Below are 16,281 nucleotides of genomic sequence, written 5' to 3' on the forward strand. Positions count from 1 at the left end.
TTATGAGACAACAAATTATCATATTCCTGAAACAACACGTCGCCTTTATTTTGCACTGTACAGTGTACACGCATTTATATGGTTTACACGTTCGCTCTATCTCAGGTGTTTTCCATACAAATGCTTGTGAACATTGCATAAATTTGATTTAATTTAATTGTAATGATTTTCATAGTAAGTGATCATTATTCTGTTTCCTACATTTAAACTTCACATTTTACTGTCGGTGTTTGAATAGAATAAGAAGTATGCTGCATATTAAATAGTGTAACATGTGACATCTTGAGGTGGATGATCTGTGTGGGAGAAATTCCGATTCATTTTCATTAGATCATCCCAGATTGTCTCCTAACGGTATGAGCTAACGCTCAGGAATAAGTATTGTCTTATCTTAAGTGACTGTTTAGTTCAAATATTTTCCGTTAGAGCACTTACTCAAAAGCCTTAAATATCCTTCTTAAACAACGATCCAAACACATGCGCGTTAAAACACATAAAAAACGCAGTACTAAAATAGAGCATTTTTTTGGAACGACATTTGTATTTGCAATGCATATGTTACACAGGACAGAGTATTTCAGTGTGAAAATAAAGGCATAGAATGGTGTTGATTATTCTAAAGGTCAAATTTCATTTTGTACTGATTTCAATATTATAAAACAAATTACTAGTTCAAAAGAATTTGATTGTTTTCCATTTGATACGAGTATTATAAATAAATTGCGATAATAAGACCGTGTACAAAAAAAGTCACAAAATTCATCAAAATGTTGTCTGCATCTCCTGAATCATTGAGCCTAACAACGATAAATGATGACTGTAAAGAACTGATTTTCGAACGATTGAAATGGTCAGAATTGGTAAATGTGGCAGATACGAGTAAACAACTTTATACATCAGCTTGCAGAGTTTTTAAGCGAAAATATGGCAGCAATAAAAAAACTGATCTTGGATTGCCATTGGATGATGTGTAAGTCCTTGACTCTGAACTAAAAAAAAATGCTGTGTTTTTATTCACGTTCATTTTTTAATTTAGGTTTTGCGAATGCCCACAACCAATATCAGAACCAGACATTTGCGTTTCGAATCCCGCGATGGCATTAAAACTTCTGCGAAACTTCGGACACTTAATAGTGAATTTGCATCTAGATTTTACTTTGTTTTATTGCCGCAGACATGGCCCAGTTGACGCATATAAAATGATTGATAACTATTTGGCTGAATACTGCTCTGAATCGCTCAATCAACTTTCATTGCAATACTGCTACTATGACGATGTTCTGCTTGATCATATACAAAGGCCATTTACCAACGTTACAACTCTTTGCATCGAACAATGTCTGTTCAAATCGGAGCTTCCATTCAATAGATTTTTTTCCAAAATTACATACTTTGAAAATGGGCCACAATGGATACAAAGATACATCAGCGATTAGAGTCCATATTCCAACGCTGAGAAATTTATTTTTTTTCGATGACATTTATTTCCTTGCCAACAAAAAATTTCAAGAAGAAGATATCGTAGAATTATTCAAATTGCGCCATGGATACAGCTCCAATTTCATTCCACGCATTAGAGAATATTGCCCAAATCTCAAACTTCAAAGTGGACAATTCCCTCATCCTTTCTCTTATAAACGATTTAAATACAATCGGTATGGTTCACGCACAACTAGATCCTTTTTCACATATGACAATGATCCGGCAATTATATCCGTTCAATACAAATATGATTTAGAAAATCTATTCTATCTTTATAATTTTACCTAGATAATTGATTCTTTATCTTAATCGATGATTTCTTATTCAAAATTTAAACAGATCGAAACAAGTTTTTATTTCATATCCTCTAATTTTTCATGCAATTCATATTACGATCCAATTTTTAAATATATTTTCTATTGACCGTCACTTCAACTGAAAATCAAATCGAATACAAATACAAAAACCACAACATCGCAATCAACATGTTCCAAACGTTCAAATCATCTCACTTTCAATTCGATTCGTGTGACAATCGGTGACAATAAAATGTCATAAATTAGCTACAATAACTTCCACTGAAACAATGATTTACGATCGTTCTATCTCTCTCCGACTCTGCTCTATTGCATACGATGATGTGCAAGGTAGTGAAAAACGAAATATGCGGATAACTAAACAACTAAATCAAACAATTCTTTCTAGACTATGGAAGAATACATTTCAAACGATCAATACGTCTTGCCTATCATCGAAAACGACAAAAATCTCGACTTGAACGGGCGATTCTTTCCAAAAGAAAATTGGTCACCGGCGGTTTTAGTTCGTCATCATGGTCTTTTCATTTGGGGTGCTATGTATACAAACGATCAAGCCATTCAAAGGTACACGAAATCTTTCCTTAAAATTATCATCAGGAAATACCAATCAAAAATCTTTTTCTTTACTTATAATTCTTCTATTTGTGAAGCTTTAGAACATCTGTTCGAAATAACTGTGAAAATGGGTAAACTGCAACAACAACAACAACTCACAAACATTAAACATTATTTTTGTACATTTGAAGAAGTAAGATAGAGATAGAGAGTGAGAGAAAAAGAGAGAGAGAATTCCAATTGAAGGAATAAATAATTCGAAGGGAACAATAAAGATATTTTTTTGGCAGCTATATTTCAAGTATTTTTCATATAAACGCTTTTGAATATTGCATAAATTTAATATAATTGTAATAATAGTTGTCAAGTGATTACTATCATATTTTTTTCACATTTAAACGTTCTGGTGTTAGACAGAAAAAAAACACAACATGAACATAAAAATCAGGACCGAACGTACTATGTATTATTTATTTTATAAATTAAAAAATATGAATTTTGTTTGTCTTCATCATAATTGTTTTGTTTCATTTTTTTCTTTTTTCTTTTTTGCTTCACACAATGGAATAATTTGAATGTTAATAGCGATATTTATCTGACTTATTTTTCGTTTGTTCAAACTTTGAACCGTGCACAGAGTTATTATTAAAAAAAAGGAAATATGAAGAAGATTAGCGTTGCTGTTGGTGCATCGTCTAAACACATGGCTCGACATAATTTCCCGGAAATAGTCCAGTTACGCCATCCATAACACCTTCCCACCAACCGTCATCGTTCTTCTTGAGCACATACAGTACAGAACTCTCTTGAAAACTTAATTCATCGTCTGTTTTCATGGTGAATGACGAAAAGAAACGGAAAGGAAACAGAAGAAAAACGAAAATTGCATGAATATTTAATTGGATCATTACTCCGTCGGTCAAGTACTATCGAATATAGTATACATACCTTTATCCGCATAGTAATCGTAAATAGCAACAACTGAAATTATTAACATTATACATTAATGATGACCTGAACGAAAATGAGGTGATAATAACCATCGCTTGTTACCTTTTTCGATGTAATTCTTTGGCACCCAACCGGGAAGATTTTGGTCTTCTGGCACAATTGGAGCCAATGGACCGACTGATTGCGTTCTTGGCCTGCCGAAATTCTGGTTTTCATCTTCTTCTGGTGGTGGCGGTGGCAATGGTGGTGATTGCGATCCAGGTCTGTGAAGATGCTTTCTACAGTTTTCAGCCCAATCGAGTACAATAGAGACAAAGAGGAGAGCGACAGAGGCATAGGAAAGAGAGAGAGAGAGCGGTTTGTGCGTGCATTAATTTCGATTGTTTTCATATGTACAAATTCCAAAATGTTGGAATGTGCGCTTTTGTGCAAAGGAGTTGAGAGACAAATTGAACTGATTCGAGTCTGGTTACCTGCTAATATTTCGGCCCAAAGTATGCATTCCGATATGGTTTTGATCAGGCATCTCATGAGTCATAGTCAATGGCGATGGCGGAGCTGTGAAGAAGGAACATTTTTGAACTGACATTAAAAGAATTTCCATTATTGTCTTTTCCATTGAAGTTAAAAGTCGTCGAACATTGTCTCAAATTGAAAAAATATACCTGGCATTGTGGTTCTATCATCAAACGTATTTGGCGGTGGAGGTGGCAATGGATGAACTAGATTAACCTGAAACGGAAACACCATTGATTATTACGTAAAATTGTATTTAGTTTCAACAGAACTGGTTTGATTTTTTGATTACACGATCAGTTCAATGCCCTTGCTTTACGTTGAATAAACCAACCACTTCCACCGAGTGTACGAAATGTAGTGGGGATTTGTGAGAAAAAAAATGTGAATGATTCACTTACATTGCTGACTGGTGCAATTTGTTGACTTGGCGGCATTGGAACGGCACTATAGCCGGGTCCACGTTCACTGGTTTGTCGACGTGGATGGCCGACCGGATAATTTGGCGCATAATGAGATGGAACTTGTGGCGGAACAACAACTGGTGGTGTTCGATATTCGCGAGAACCCTTTCCAAGTGTTCCCGTGCTACCAGCTTTCAATTGCACTGCACCTCGGCTCAGCTGTGGCGGTGTTGGTGGCTTTGTCGTTGGCGGTGGACCAACAACTGGATTTGGCGGTGCTGGTATTTGCTGGAATAAAACCGGTTTTCAATTAGATAAAACAGACTCAGTATACTTTGCGATAGTAACAATGTCAATGGACAATTCTTACTTGAACCGAGACTCGTTGTTTCTGCTTTGCATGCAAACCATGGCCGATGTCATCCAAAATGGAGTAATCGATCGGCTTGCGAACGTATTTGATTGGTTTCTCCGGATTCAATGGTGCAACAATTTTATATTGTCTCGTACTAATTTTGTTTGCTGTCAACACCCCAATTTCACTGCAAATGGAACAGAAGCGAAACATAACCATTATAACTGTGGTCCGACAGAACAGCTCATTCATGTAATTAGAAGCAAGCAGTTTGAGAGGAAGCGTAAAAGCAGCAAAAACTCACCGTCTGGCCACTTTTTCCTTGTGAATCGAAACTGTTTGGGCGATATGGTTCATTTGAGATTCCATTTCGCCCAGTTGCTGCGCTTGCATATCCAATAATTGTAGATAATTATACGCTAACGTATTGATCTGGTATGCAACACTGGCCAACGATTGCGTTGTATAATTCTTTGTCTCTTCGAGTGCCGCTTTCTTGTTGTCTGCCCTGTAAACCGAATAACCGTGAATGCTTTGATATGAATCATGAATGAGAATCAGTGGAATGGATGTTAATTTACCTATAGTACGTATCCTCACAGTATTCGGCGACTCGGGCAAGATTCGTGTAGCTGTCCTGAAGGCTTTGTCTGCCCTCTGGAATGTCAGTTCTTATCAACGTTGCCAGCTCGTCCATGATATTTTCACTACCCATTGCACTTTGACGATCCTGATACGAGGAATCTAATTCGATACAAGAGATCAACGATAAACTATTTGATGTTGTAAAATTCACGCCTTTTTTATCTTGTTCTCTATATCGACAACTGCCTGTGTGTGACACGAGCTCAATGTAACTCAAAAATGAAATATCTTGCGATTTTGCGAGAGCGAATATGATTCAATACACACTCAGCTACGTTGAATTGTTCAGCGTTTAAGTGTATTTACTTTCGTAAGATGTGAATTATGATTCACAAAATCATAAAACCGGAAAATCTGAGCCACACACACGGACACAGACACAGACACAGGCACGAAAACCATCACATTTTTAGTGTATTCCATGTTAACATTCTACTAATGCAAGTTTCCAATTGCAGTTAACTGCATGCTCGGCCAATTCAATTTGCATTACACATTCGGTTATGTCTGATTGAAAACCAAAAGGGGCCAAATGCACACAATTAGAAGGGAAAAAAACAAGAGCTTCACGTACAGAATGAGATAAGTGTTGGTCGATCTGTTTTGATCGTTGGTTTCACATTTAAAAGAAGAAGCTGATAGAGAAGAGTATAAGAGAGAAAAAACAGCACACAACAATCAAACTATTTTAAAATAGTTCTGCGCATCGGAGCAGATGCATTTTGATGCAATATTGCATATCTTGCATGTTTCTATCGGTGTTGCATACACAGTCTCCGAATCGGTTGGGTGGAGAACTGACAATTTAATACACACTTCCTTTGTGATAGCGGTTGCAAAATACCATATATTTTTTTTCTCTCTTATTCAAACACCGTATAAACATTTCGGCCAAGTGAATCATTTTTGTGCCTCACCTGTGTTGTACGAGTATCGATTCATGTTGAAGAATTTGTTGTTGTTTTTTTTTTTGATTTCGTTTCTGAACAAAATGTAAATAATATTCTGAACAAACGAAAAACCAATCAACCAATTTACGAAATCAACTAAAGGCAAATTTGTATTTGTACAAGAACTAAAACGGACAAAAAAAAAATAATACTAATTGACTTTTCAAGAACAATTTGATTGTGTGTTTATATGTATATATTGGTTTGATAGTCGAACACATCAGCCATATTTTATTCCGGATCGTGCAATACACCTAAATCATACACACACCGCGCACCATACAAACACACACAAACGAATACTGTGACAATCACACGTCACGGCCGTCGAGGCAAACATGGATGCGTTTATTCTATATATCGATTACCAAAACTCGGTTGAAACACATCCGAATGGCAAATGAAAACCAAACGAAATAACACTTTTCTGTTTGGCCATTAAATGCAAAGGTGGAAAATAAACCGAATGAAAATTGCCATTGTTTGCATTAATGAAAATTTAAATTAAAAAAAAAAACCAAAAAATTCGTCCATACGAAAATAAAAACAAACAAAATCCAATTCAAAGTGTCATTACGCATTATGAGCAAGCGAACGCATTCATTCACTATACTAGCCCAATTGTCAAATTGTTAAGCAACTCCACAGACAGAATATTTGGACAATCGCCTAAATTTATACTTTGCTCTCAAAAATAGCCATCAAACTTTTTTTTCCTTCTCAAGCATAATTTTCCATTTTATTTCCTTAATTTAATAAGTCATAAACATATAACCGAATACGAAAACAAAACGAAAAAAAATACAAGAAAACAGAAAAAAAGTACTTGCTTGCTGTTTCATGTTTCGTTATCTAAATTATCAAACATTTTTACAGCAAAAGAAAATCCTTTCTATCTCAACAAAAAAAAAAATTGTTTTTTCTTTCGTTTCGATTCAACTATTCTGCACAAGTTCGAATGTAAAGTTCATATCTTTTTACCGTCGGAAAATCGGTCATTATATATAAATCAACGAAAAGTTCGAAAATTAAATCGAGAAAATTAAAAGCGAAAAAATACTCGGCAGAAGGAGAATAAGCAACAACAACAACAACAACAAAATTCTATATACATATAAAACACATTGAAAATGGTGAAGAATATTATAGAAGCGCTGGTGCATGCATCAGAAAAAGCTGCCAATATAGCGCGATTGTGCCGTCAAAATGAACATTTATTTCCGTTGCTCGTCGAAGAGAAATCAGCCGAAGAATCGAATCCCCGTTTCGTCAAAGATTTTAAAACATTGGCCGATGTTTTGATTCAACAAACCATTCGTTATGACATTGGCAATTTGGTATGAATTATGGATTAATTTTTCCTTCACTATTTCTTCTCCCACTTCAATTGTGGTGGTTTCTTTTTTGTTCTGTTTCGTTTTTTGTTTATTTGCGATTCAATTACAATCAATTTCAAACTAAATGGAAATCGTTTAGTGAATAAGAAAAGGAGGAAAAAGACGTACAAATTGAACAAATATTGGTGTTATGTAATTACAAACAGTAGTTGTTTTTTTTTTCGTTTCTTCATTGGTACAAACAAAAAGAAAATTGAAAAGTAATTGAGTGGATGTTTTGTTTGTGTGTGTGTGAATGCGAGTGTTTGAATGAAGAGAAAAAAAAACGAGTTCGAAGAAAATATTGAAATTCAAATCGCAATAATATCAAAAACAAAAGGCCACAAAAAAATACCCTGTAAGACGTAGACAAAATATTTATATTTCGTTCATTGTTATTTGTTGTGCCCGCAATCAAGTATCCACTAGTAAATATTCAAGGTGAAGAGACAGCTACATTCACCAACGGACTCGGCGAATCAATAGATTTAGAGATAACCGATAACCAAGAAAATACTATCGAGTGTTTAGTGAAAATTTTGGACGGAGACCGAGTCGCTGCCGAGCTTTTAGCTGCCGAAGTACATCGAACAGTCATTTGTGAACATGGTGACATTGACGCACTGCCCGATTTGGTAATGTCGCACACACACATTAATATATTTTTTTCAGTTTTTGTTTTTTATTTTACGTCTTGTTTTGTAATTGAAACCGTGTTTTATATGTCCATTCCCCCCGATTGTAATCGGTGCTGGTTAAACTAATTGATTGAATTTCGTTTGCAAACAGCCAGACAATTTGGACTTATCAGGAGTCGGAATTTGGATTGATCCGATTGGTTTGGCACATTTCAATCATATTACTCATTTTTATTAAGTGTAGCAGCGATGATTAATTTGCATGAGACTAACTGAAAATGTGTTTTCTCTCTCTGTTTCTCTTTCGTTTCCCTTTGTGTATACGCGGATGGCGTGTGCTTGTGTGTATGGATGTGTGCGTGATTGTAGACGCGACTCAGGAATACATCAAGGCCGAAATGATAAGAAAGTATCCAAAAATATGCGCATCGGGCTTGGAATGTGTAACCGTTTTGATCGGTTTATACGATAAGGGAAATGGAAAACCGTTGGCTGGCATCATTAATCAGCCGTTCAATGAGAAAACGGATACAGGGTAATTACAATTGGCTAGTGAAAAATTGGCCCATCACGCAATTTCTCATTCATATTTCTTGTTGTTTTGTTCTTTTTGTTCTTTGCTTGTTGTGCTACGCACTCAGGTACAACAGCAAAGTCATTTGGGGTATATGCATGGGAGACGATCTCAAAGTAACAAATCTTCCAAAGGAAGGTGGAAAAAACACCAAACTCGCGGTTGTGTCATCGTCTGAAGATGAAAAATATATCAAAGCGCTCAGAGATTTAGGCTATACGGTTGTATTTTCAGCCGGTGCTGGCTACAAGATATTGAAAGTGATCATTGGCGATGCCGATTTATTTTTGCTCAGCAAAAATACCACATTCAAATGGGACACATGCGGACCACATGCCATTCTAAATGCCATCGATGGTGGTCTCTTTAAAATTGAAGACATCATCGAATCGAATAATATCATTGAATTGGATTATTCGGATGAACGTGACAATTCCAACGAGGGCGGTTTACTTGCGTTGCGTCGCAACGAAAAGCACATCCTACAGGATTTGTACAGTAAAAAGTAAGCAATTCCTTATCATCCTGTTACTCTTTCCTACGACGTCCCATCCTCCCCAAACTCCTCCGTGTCCCCTTTGTCCCTTCAACACACACACACACATAGGCTCCCAATAGATGGCAGTGCAAAATTGTATGAACTACAAAAACGATAAGTATTAAGACACAAACCATTTATTGCTGACAAATAACCGTATCAACACACAATTAAAAAACAAATAAAAAAACACACATACGAATTCCACTTATCAAAATTTACGAAACAGGTAAACACACAGAGCATTGAATTATTTTTGTGTAACCATTTATGGCATTTAGAGAAACAAAAAGAAAACACAACCGAGAGGCAATGATATATATATTAGATTTTGACTATTTATTCTTGTGAACATTTTGAAGAAATTTGTAGCCAGATGTTTGCAGCCACACACACACAAACAAACAAACAAACATAACAGATAGTTATTTTCATAGGAAAACAACTACACCGAAATATAAAAATGAAAAAAAAAAAACAAAAATGAAATCTGATCTCGTGTTCAAGTCACATTTGAACCGATCAATACTGAACATTTCAAAGCATATTCGACGAATTTATCATTTGATTTGCAGCGACTTGAATTTTTCTCTCAACACAGGCGGCGCATTTGCATAACTGCAGGCGCATTTCGCCGACACACTTTATTTTTCGTTATTAGATTGTTGATGTAAATTTGGTTTGGAATTTAAATTGGATCTACCGTTTTTTTTATTTTATCGGTATTTTTTTATTAATTTGTTGACTGATTTGACACAGTTGTAAAGAGAAAAAAAGAATTGTTTTACCATAAATTTACGTTAAAATTAGTATTGTTAAGCTTAAAATGCTATAGATTTGGGAATCTCTTAATGTTGGACAAGCCGTTATCGCTAACAAAAAAAACTAACAAATCAAACCAAACAACAATAACCAGAAAATAAGAAAACTTAAACAAACAAAAAAAATGGCACAGGCCAATATATTATGTGCCGATTTATGTGGTGTTTATGCACACTTACTTTTGAACAGCAACAACAACAACAAATTTAAAGCAATCCAATGAATATGTTTTAAAACTTATCGATAGATCAGACCAAGTGTTGTAGTCTCAATGCAAAGCAGAAACAGAACAAATACATGTTTGTTGCATTTTGAGTCTATCGCATAGTCGAATATTTACAACGCAAATGAAAATGCTTAATAAAATAAATCATAGATAAATCTAATATATATTTGTAAAAATTAAAGTGAAAATATTAACAACAAAAAAGTGCAATAAAATTGTAGAAGCTTAGGTTATTCGGAGTGCGACAAACAAACAAACAAACAAAAAATTTGACGAATGTTTATGGATACCGAAAACCGAATGGACACACAAATTAGTATGAATTATTTATGTGGTTGTGCTTTCAAATCCGCAAAATGAAACAAAAAGTCAAAATAAATGTTTATTGTTTACACACAAACACATACACACACACACACAAAAATTGATTTAGATTGGCTAGAATATGAATAGAAACAGATGAATTTATTTTCATGATATACATCAAACATATATATATTTTTTTTCTCGTCTCCAGTATGTCGATTAAACGACAACCAAAAGTAAAACAACAAAAAAATGAAAGAAAAAAAAAATCCAAAGAAGAACATATAGTATTAAACAACAACAACAACAACACTAATTCCAAAACTTAGTCTGAATTTTTGCAAACGTGTTCAACGCGTTTACACGAAACGGTACAATAACGAAAGAGAATGTGAACGAGATATGGGTATAGTTGAAGAAAGTTGAACTAGTATAGAGATATTTTATTTTGTTCGTTCATTTATTTGGTTCTCCCTTTTGTTCGTCTTTAATTTGTTAGAAACATAAACAAAAATCCATTCATTTTCACAGTTGCGTTCTTAATTTTACATTCGTTTTGTTTTTCGTTTCATTTCCAATGTGAAAGAGGATTGTAGTCCAAATAAATATATATGTAATTGTTGTTCAAAAAGTAACAAAAAAAAAAATTATCTGTACATTAACTGTGTTAACATTATTTCAAAAATTAAATATACGAACAAAATATGTTCAATTTCTGTCTTAGAAATCAATAAAAAGAACCATTGATTTGTGTTTTATTTATTTACAAGCGTGTTCACTGTTCATGTGACTATATCTATGTATTATTATGTTGCATGAAATGTCAGAGCAGGTGATTTTGGCGCGAAACAACTTGGGTAAAACATCTGTCGAACCGAACCATTGTTACCATTGCATGACAGTTGCTATAGCAAATAGTCGTTATTAGTCCGGTCGTGTGATCAAGTGTTGTTTACCTTATCTCAACTCTAGTTTATTTCTATTGTGCATTTCTTCTTCCTCTCTTTTTTCTTCTGTTGCAAAAAAACAATGGATAAAAACGGTGATCGAGAAATGAGCAATCGTCTGTATTGGGAAGAGCGTATGGCCCAACAGATCCGAGAGAATAGTCAAGAGTTGCGTGAATTAGAGTCGAGAATCCGGGCGGCATACGTAAACAAATCATTAAAAGTGCAATTGGCTGAACGGGAAAAGAAGCGATTGCAAGAGAAAATCCAAATTGAAAATGAGATTCAGCTGATGAAACAGAAATTAAATGATGATCTTCAAAGAGAACGCAAACAAAAGGAGGAATTGCGTGTTCAACAAGAAAGACATCGCCGGGAACTACTGGAACAAATTGCCGATAAACAATTCAAGCGGAAAATTCTCTACGAAGAATTTCTCAAGGAAAAAATTATCATCGACGAAATTATGGCGCAAATTGAACGAGAACAAATTGAGTATGATTTTTATTCGGTTTTACATAGGACATTCTACTGTTTATTGATGATTCGGTTGATTTTTTTGTTTTCATAGGGAAATCCAAGAGAAAATCCGAAAAACCGAATGCTTACGCGAAGATATATTGCATCTGATCAAAGAGCAGGAAGAGTGGAAAGAGCATCAGAAACGTATTGCAGCCGAAGAAAATGAGAAAATCAGCCAGTATATGGCCGATCGTGAGGAACGTGCCAAACGAACGAAAGAAATTGATCGGGAAAAAATGTTGGCCAAACTCGAACAACAGGAGAAAATGTGCTCCGAATTGGATGAGATGGAGGTGAATATCCTTAGTAGCGATTCATGGTCGATTTTCAACTCACACTTTGTACATTTTTTCCATTTGTTTAGCGTAAAAAATTGGAGCGAGAACAATTGCTCATTGAGCTCAAGTGCAAAGAAGTCCATGAAAAGCAGTTGTTGTTAGATAGAAAGCAGCTTGAAGATCAAATTCGAAAAAGGCTGAAAACGAAATTAGAATTAGAAACGCAATTGAAAGAGATTGAAATGAGAAGACTGCAACGGAAACAAGAAGAGGATCGATTCCGTGATGAGCAGCTCCGGTTATTGGCTGAACAAGATCGCTTGGAACTGTTGACGAAGGAACGACAGCGAGTTAAAAAGCAAGAGCACTACCGACGTGTGCGTGAGATGCTGACAGCGCGAGAAGAAGCTAGACATGCCAAAATATTCGATCTGATTCAAGAGCACAACGAACTGATGGTTTTGGAGAAACGAAGGTTTGTCGACACCGACGCCCATTTTTTTTAAGGCAATTTTTTCAACTTCAACTCTTGCTTTTTCTCATTTTCAGACAAGAAATTTTTGCAATCGAACGAAAAAAGATCTTACAACAGCATGCAGACGATATCATCGGCTATTTACCGCAAGAGCTACTTCATTGAACGATTTTATTAGATAGAAATAAATACAATTTTGTGTCGATTGACAAATGAAACCGTTTCATTTTATTCGCTTTAAATTCGCGCAATGATTGCTTTGACTATGACTTAAACACAAACTCGTACGACGCTAATAAGAATGTTATCGTGATTTTGAACAGAATTAACAAGAAAAATCCAAAAAATGAACCGCCAAACAGCAGTTTCCCTACGCAAAATGATAATGCAATTATGATAACGGTACGATACGATGCCAATCCTCGTAAGTTGACGCGCGGTCTGAGCCGTCGCTCAACCAATTCACTGGAACCATGCGATTTTTCAAATGTTTGCACAATGCGCGGTGATTCCAAGACACGGTGAGCAATTTGACCTACAAGATCTGGTCGACGGTAGAGCTGCTCGATTTCCACGGCATACTGCAATTGAGGAAAATAACCTCATCAATTGGAATGTATTGATTTGGTATTTGATAAGGACAAGGTGAAGGGACGTGAGTGTTATAATTACCGTTTCATTTAAGCGACACGAAAGCTTATAGAAGAAACGGACCAAAAATTCAATCTCACTGCTGCGAGCAGGCAATGTGAGGGGATCTCCGGTGAACTGAACCTTTCGGATACGCCGAATCATCTGTTGAAAACGAAAATGTAATCAACGAATTGCCATTCAATACAAAGAATAAAAGGATTTTCATGTGCACTCACCGCTGCTGGTGATGTGTATTGACTCATATTCAAACTGTCCGAAATGCTTGTGTCCTCGAATAGAGGATTGGGTACAATTTGTTCTCTGGACCGTTGTTGAAATTCGGCAAACTCTGCCAAAAAGTTTGGTATCTCCTCCTGCAATAAAGAGAATCCAATTTTTTTTTTGATAATCAATGATAGATTCTATCAAAAGCCATAAGAAATTAGCTCATTTCCATATGAAAAACTGTCGAATATCCCGAAAAAAAAGAAGTTGCAAATTAAACCCACCTCAAATACCATTGCGAATGATCTAATAACGAATTCAAGAACTTCGGCGATTTTTCGTGCATCATTCAGACTTTGATTGTGTTCAGTTTCTTCGTCATTTATTAAATACCATTTGATATACCCAAGGAAGCCATTGTATCGTTTTTGCACCGAAACTTCCAATTGGTTGATCAATTGATTGGCACAATCGTATGATTCGTAGAGTTTACTTTTGAATTGTTCCAGTTTCGAAATGATAATCCTTTGTCGTTCGGTTGATCCAAACAAGCAAATGTATGTGTCATCTTCGTGCATGTAATTGATGTCTGTGCGTTGTGAGAAGTAAGCTGTCGAATTGGTGGCCGAATCGAAGGAATCGGTAACATCTAGTGAGGTTCGCTGCGGCGATGATGGACTAGGTGGCGAATGGTTGCTGTTTGACGAAATATTTGGCAACAAATTCGATTTGTTCGGTGACAATGTCAAATGTTCACTGAGCAATCGACGATCATGCATTCGCAGTAGTTGCGACAGATTTGATTGATTAAAAACTCTTGCCAAACGATACAAAATTGTCACATTTTTCGGTGATGTGAAGTCAAGTCGTTCGAATCGTGGTAAAAGTTGGATGAAAATCTGTGTGTACGATGCGGCATTTTCCATGATAAATTTCTCGAATTTTTGTGGGATGGCAATTTGATTTTGTACATCATCGATGCCATGCTGTCGATTCAGTGTGTATCGCCACGGTTGAATGTAACTGAGCCACAGTTCCAACACCACAAGAAATGAACTATCCAATGGCCATCTTTGGATAATTCCACGCAAAAAATTATTCATCTGAGCATTCATCATTGGCTGAGCGAGTGAACGCAGTGAAGCCATCGGTGTGACATCGATTTCGGACGAGTTTGCAAACGAATGCAACTGTTTAACCAACACACGAACAACTTGGATAAATTCACTGCTTGGCAAATCTGCAATACCATCAACATCATACCGCAACCAAGTATCGATAAATAAATGCAAAACACTCTCTGTTCGCCAATATGACGATCGTGATGGTTCAGCCGAAGTTCGAATGTTCGTTGCATTCGATGTGAAACTGTGTGAAATGACATTACGCGATAGGTATTTAGTTCGTCGCATCGGTACAATTGGTGACATAGGCACCGGAGCCGCTGATTTTACCGAGCAATATACATTCGATGGCTGCACCTCGGTATTTGGATCGGTTGGCAAAAATGTACACAGATAATCGGCTGTCAGAAAATAGTAAACGGTTTTCAAGTGGTCGTTGTGTACAGTCAATGCGGCTGGAAACTGTTTATGCAACGGTGACATGCCATGCAATGTAAAATGCAATATGAAGTAGTCGAAGGCATTCAATTGAAGCGATGCCACTTGACGTCGATAGGGGTCAATGTTCAAGATATCCGAATAGAACACCGAATAGCGCCCGTTGTTTAACATTTGGATGGTTTTCGGTGGCAAAGATTCGATGGGTACATCAAACTTTATCGGCTCGGACAACAAGCGATAACACAGTCGAAACATTGGCCCGAGCGGCACAAAGAAACTGTATACATATTCGAATTCCATTGGCGCGGTTTCTCTTGTTATTGTACGTAATCCCCATCCTGGAAAATCAACGAATATTTTCAAATGTTGTGAAATTCATAATGCATAGAAGCTTGGTCAACGACAGAGGGCTTGACATTTGCTTTAATTTTCATGAGGTGAATCACTTTTTCCTAGATTCTTTCTTCATCACTCACCTGGATATCCAAAGATTGATTTGACCAACACTGGGAAAAAATCATGTAAATCCTTTATGCTACCGCAATCAATTAAACGCGCCATTTCCGCACATCTTGTGCTCAGTGGATAGTTGAGACACTCGTTTAAACATAACTAATTTTAGACGAAATTTTTTTAGTTCACATCAATCAATTTCAACTTTTTTTTAAATCCAATTTTCCGTGAAATACGAAGCAAATACTTACTGAACTATTCTCCAAATAGTAGGTCATGTTGATTCCAAACCTAAAACTAAACAAAAGCCAAATCCACTCCGGTCGTCTGTCAAGGTATTTTAGATGCGACTAAAAACATTTCAGTGCCGGCTTCTGTCAAAATCAAACGTTGTTCAACCGCAGTGGCGCTATATTCAAATGCACCGAATAAACCGTAGATATTGTGATGATTGTGTCAAACTGGTGATCTAAAAAATTTCAATAAATATCTAATAATTTCAACAAATAATATTGCAAATTAAAA

At 36.0% G+C, this 16,281-nt stretch overlaps 4 protein-coding genes across 8 annotated transcripts; 2 read left to right on the forward strand and 2 right to left on the reverse strand.

The window, feature by feature from the left end:
* Positions 1-2,795: 2,795 nt before the first annotated feature.
* On the reverse strand, positions 2,796-6,282 carry LOC129577929 (abl interactor 2). 5 transcript variants are annotated; one of them, XM_055465785.1, is made up of 10 exons: positions 6,146-6,282; positions 5,165-5,327; positions 4,888-5,091; positions 4,599-4,770; positions 4,226-4,516; positions 3,974-4,040; positions 3,782-3,866; positions 3,411-3,571; positions 3,306-3,338; positions 2,796-3,183 (listed from the first exon to the last, which is right to left on the reverse strand). In XM_055465785.1, exons 1-10 carry the CDS (start codon positions 6,168-6,170, stop codon positions 3,053-3,055), a joined length of 1,332 nt encoding a protein of 443 aa, XP_055321760.1. In that variant the 5' UTR covers positions 6,171-6,282; the 3' UTR covers positions 2,796-3,052. The 5 variants fall into 5 exon arrangements, with proteins under 5 accessions (XP_055321760.1, XP_055321759.1, XP_055321758.1 ...); XM_055465784.1 differs by having other exon boundaries at positions 3,411-3,586; XM_055465783.1 differs by having other exon boundaries at positions 3,782-3,890.
* A 1,026-nt stretch (positions 6,283-7,308) lies between these two features.
* Positions 7,309-11,398, forward strand: LOC129577934 (inositol polyphosphate 1-phosphatase). Its single transcript, XM_055465794.1, has 5 exons — positions 7,309-7,515; positions 7,974-8,189; positions 8,344-8,392; positions 8,562-8,727; positions 8,834-11,398. The coding sequence occupies exons 1-5, from the start codon at positions 7,309-7,311 to the stop codon at positions 9,273-9,275; spliced, it is 1,080 nt and encodes a 359-aa protein (XP_055321769.1). The 3' UTR covers positions 9,276-11,398.
* Positions 11,399-11,540: 142 nt separating this feature from the next.
* On the forward strand, positions 11,541-13,098 carry LOC129577933 (meiosis-specific nuclear structural protein 1). The gene is made up of 4 exons (XM_055465793.1): positions 11,541-12,100; positions 12,177-12,420; positions 12,492-12,880; positions 12,955-13,098. Exons 1-4 carry the CDS (start codon positions 11,688-11,690, stop codon positions 13,043-13,045), a joined length of 1,137 nt encoding a protein of 378 aa, XP_055321768.1. The 5' UTR covers positions 11,541-11,687; the 3' UTR covers positions 13,046-13,098.
* On the reverse strand, positions 13,075-16,220 carry LOC129577926 (sphingomyelin phosphodiesterase 4). The gene is made up of 6 exons (XM_055465774.1): positions 16,008-16,220; positions 15,780-15,915; positions 14,023-15,641; positions 13,750-13,887; positions 13,553-13,675; positions 13,075-13,461 (listed from the first exon to the last, which is right to left on the reverse strand). Exons 1-6 carry the CDS (start codon positions 16,032-16,034, stop codon positions 13,144-13,146), a joined length of 2,361 nt encoding a protein of 786 aa, XP_055321749.1. The 5' UTR covers positions 16,035-16,220; the 3' UTR covers positions 13,075-13,143.
* Positions 16,221-16,281: the final 61 nt, after the last annotated feature.

Source organism: Sitodiplosis mosellana, unplaced genomic scaffold, assembly GCF_009176505.1.
Source record: "Sitodiplosis mosellana isolate CC-2019 unplaced genomic scaffold, AAFC_SMos_1.0 Smas_scaffold_6226, whole genome shotgun sequence".
NCBI lineage: Eukaryota > Metazoa > Arthropoda > Insecta > Diptera > Cecidomyiidae > Sitodiplosis > Sitodiplosis mosellana.

Bases quoted from the DNA above. Each gene is read 5' to 3' on its own strand.
- LOC129577929 (XM_055465782.1), bottom strand. From the start codon at position 6,170: ATGAATCGATACTCGTACAACACAG. The intron at 4,771-4,887 runs GTGAGTTTTTGC...TTCCATTTGCAG, and splicing joins AAGGAAAAAGTGGCCAGACG to TGAAATTGGGGTGTTGACAG. The intron at 4,517-4,598 runs GTAAGAATTGTC...GTTTTATTCCAG, and splicing joins AACAACGAGTCTCGGTTCAA to CAAATACCAGCACCGCCAAA.
- LOC129577934 (XM_055465794.1), top strand. From the start codon at position 7,309: ATGGTGAAGAATATTATAGAAGCGCTGGTGCATGCATCAGAAAAAGCT. The intron at 8,190-8,343 runs GTAATGTCGCAC...GTTTGCAAACAG, and splicing joins TTGACGCACTGCCCGATTTG to CCAGACAATTTGGACTTATC. The intron at 8,728-8,833 runs GTAATTACAATT...CTACGCACTCAG, and splicing joins AATGAGAAAACGGATACAGG to GTACAACAGCAAAGTCATTT.
- LOC129577933 (XM_055465793.1), top strand. From the start codon at position 11,688: ATGGATAAAAACGGTGATCGAGAAATGAGCAATCGTCTGTATTGGGAA. The intron at 12,101-12,176 runs GTATGATTTTTA...TTGTTTTCATAG, and splicing joins ATTGAACGAGAACAAATTGA to GGAAATCCAAGAGAAAATCC. The intron at 12,421-12,491 runs GTGAATATCCTT...CCATTTGTTTAG, and splicing joins CCGAATTGGATGAGATGGAG to CGTAAAAAATTGGAGCGAGA.
- LOC129577926 (XM_055465774.1), bottom strand. From the start codon at position 16,034: ATGACCTACTATTTGGAGAATAGTTCA. The intron at 15,916-16,007 runs GTAAGTATTTGC...GTCTAAAATTAG, and splicing joins ACTATTTGGAGAATAGTTCA to TTATGTTTAAACGAGTGTCT. The intron at 13,888-14,022 runs GTGGGTTTAATT...TCTTTATTGCAG, and splicing joins CATTCGCAATGGTATTTGAG to GAGGAGATACCAAACTTTTT.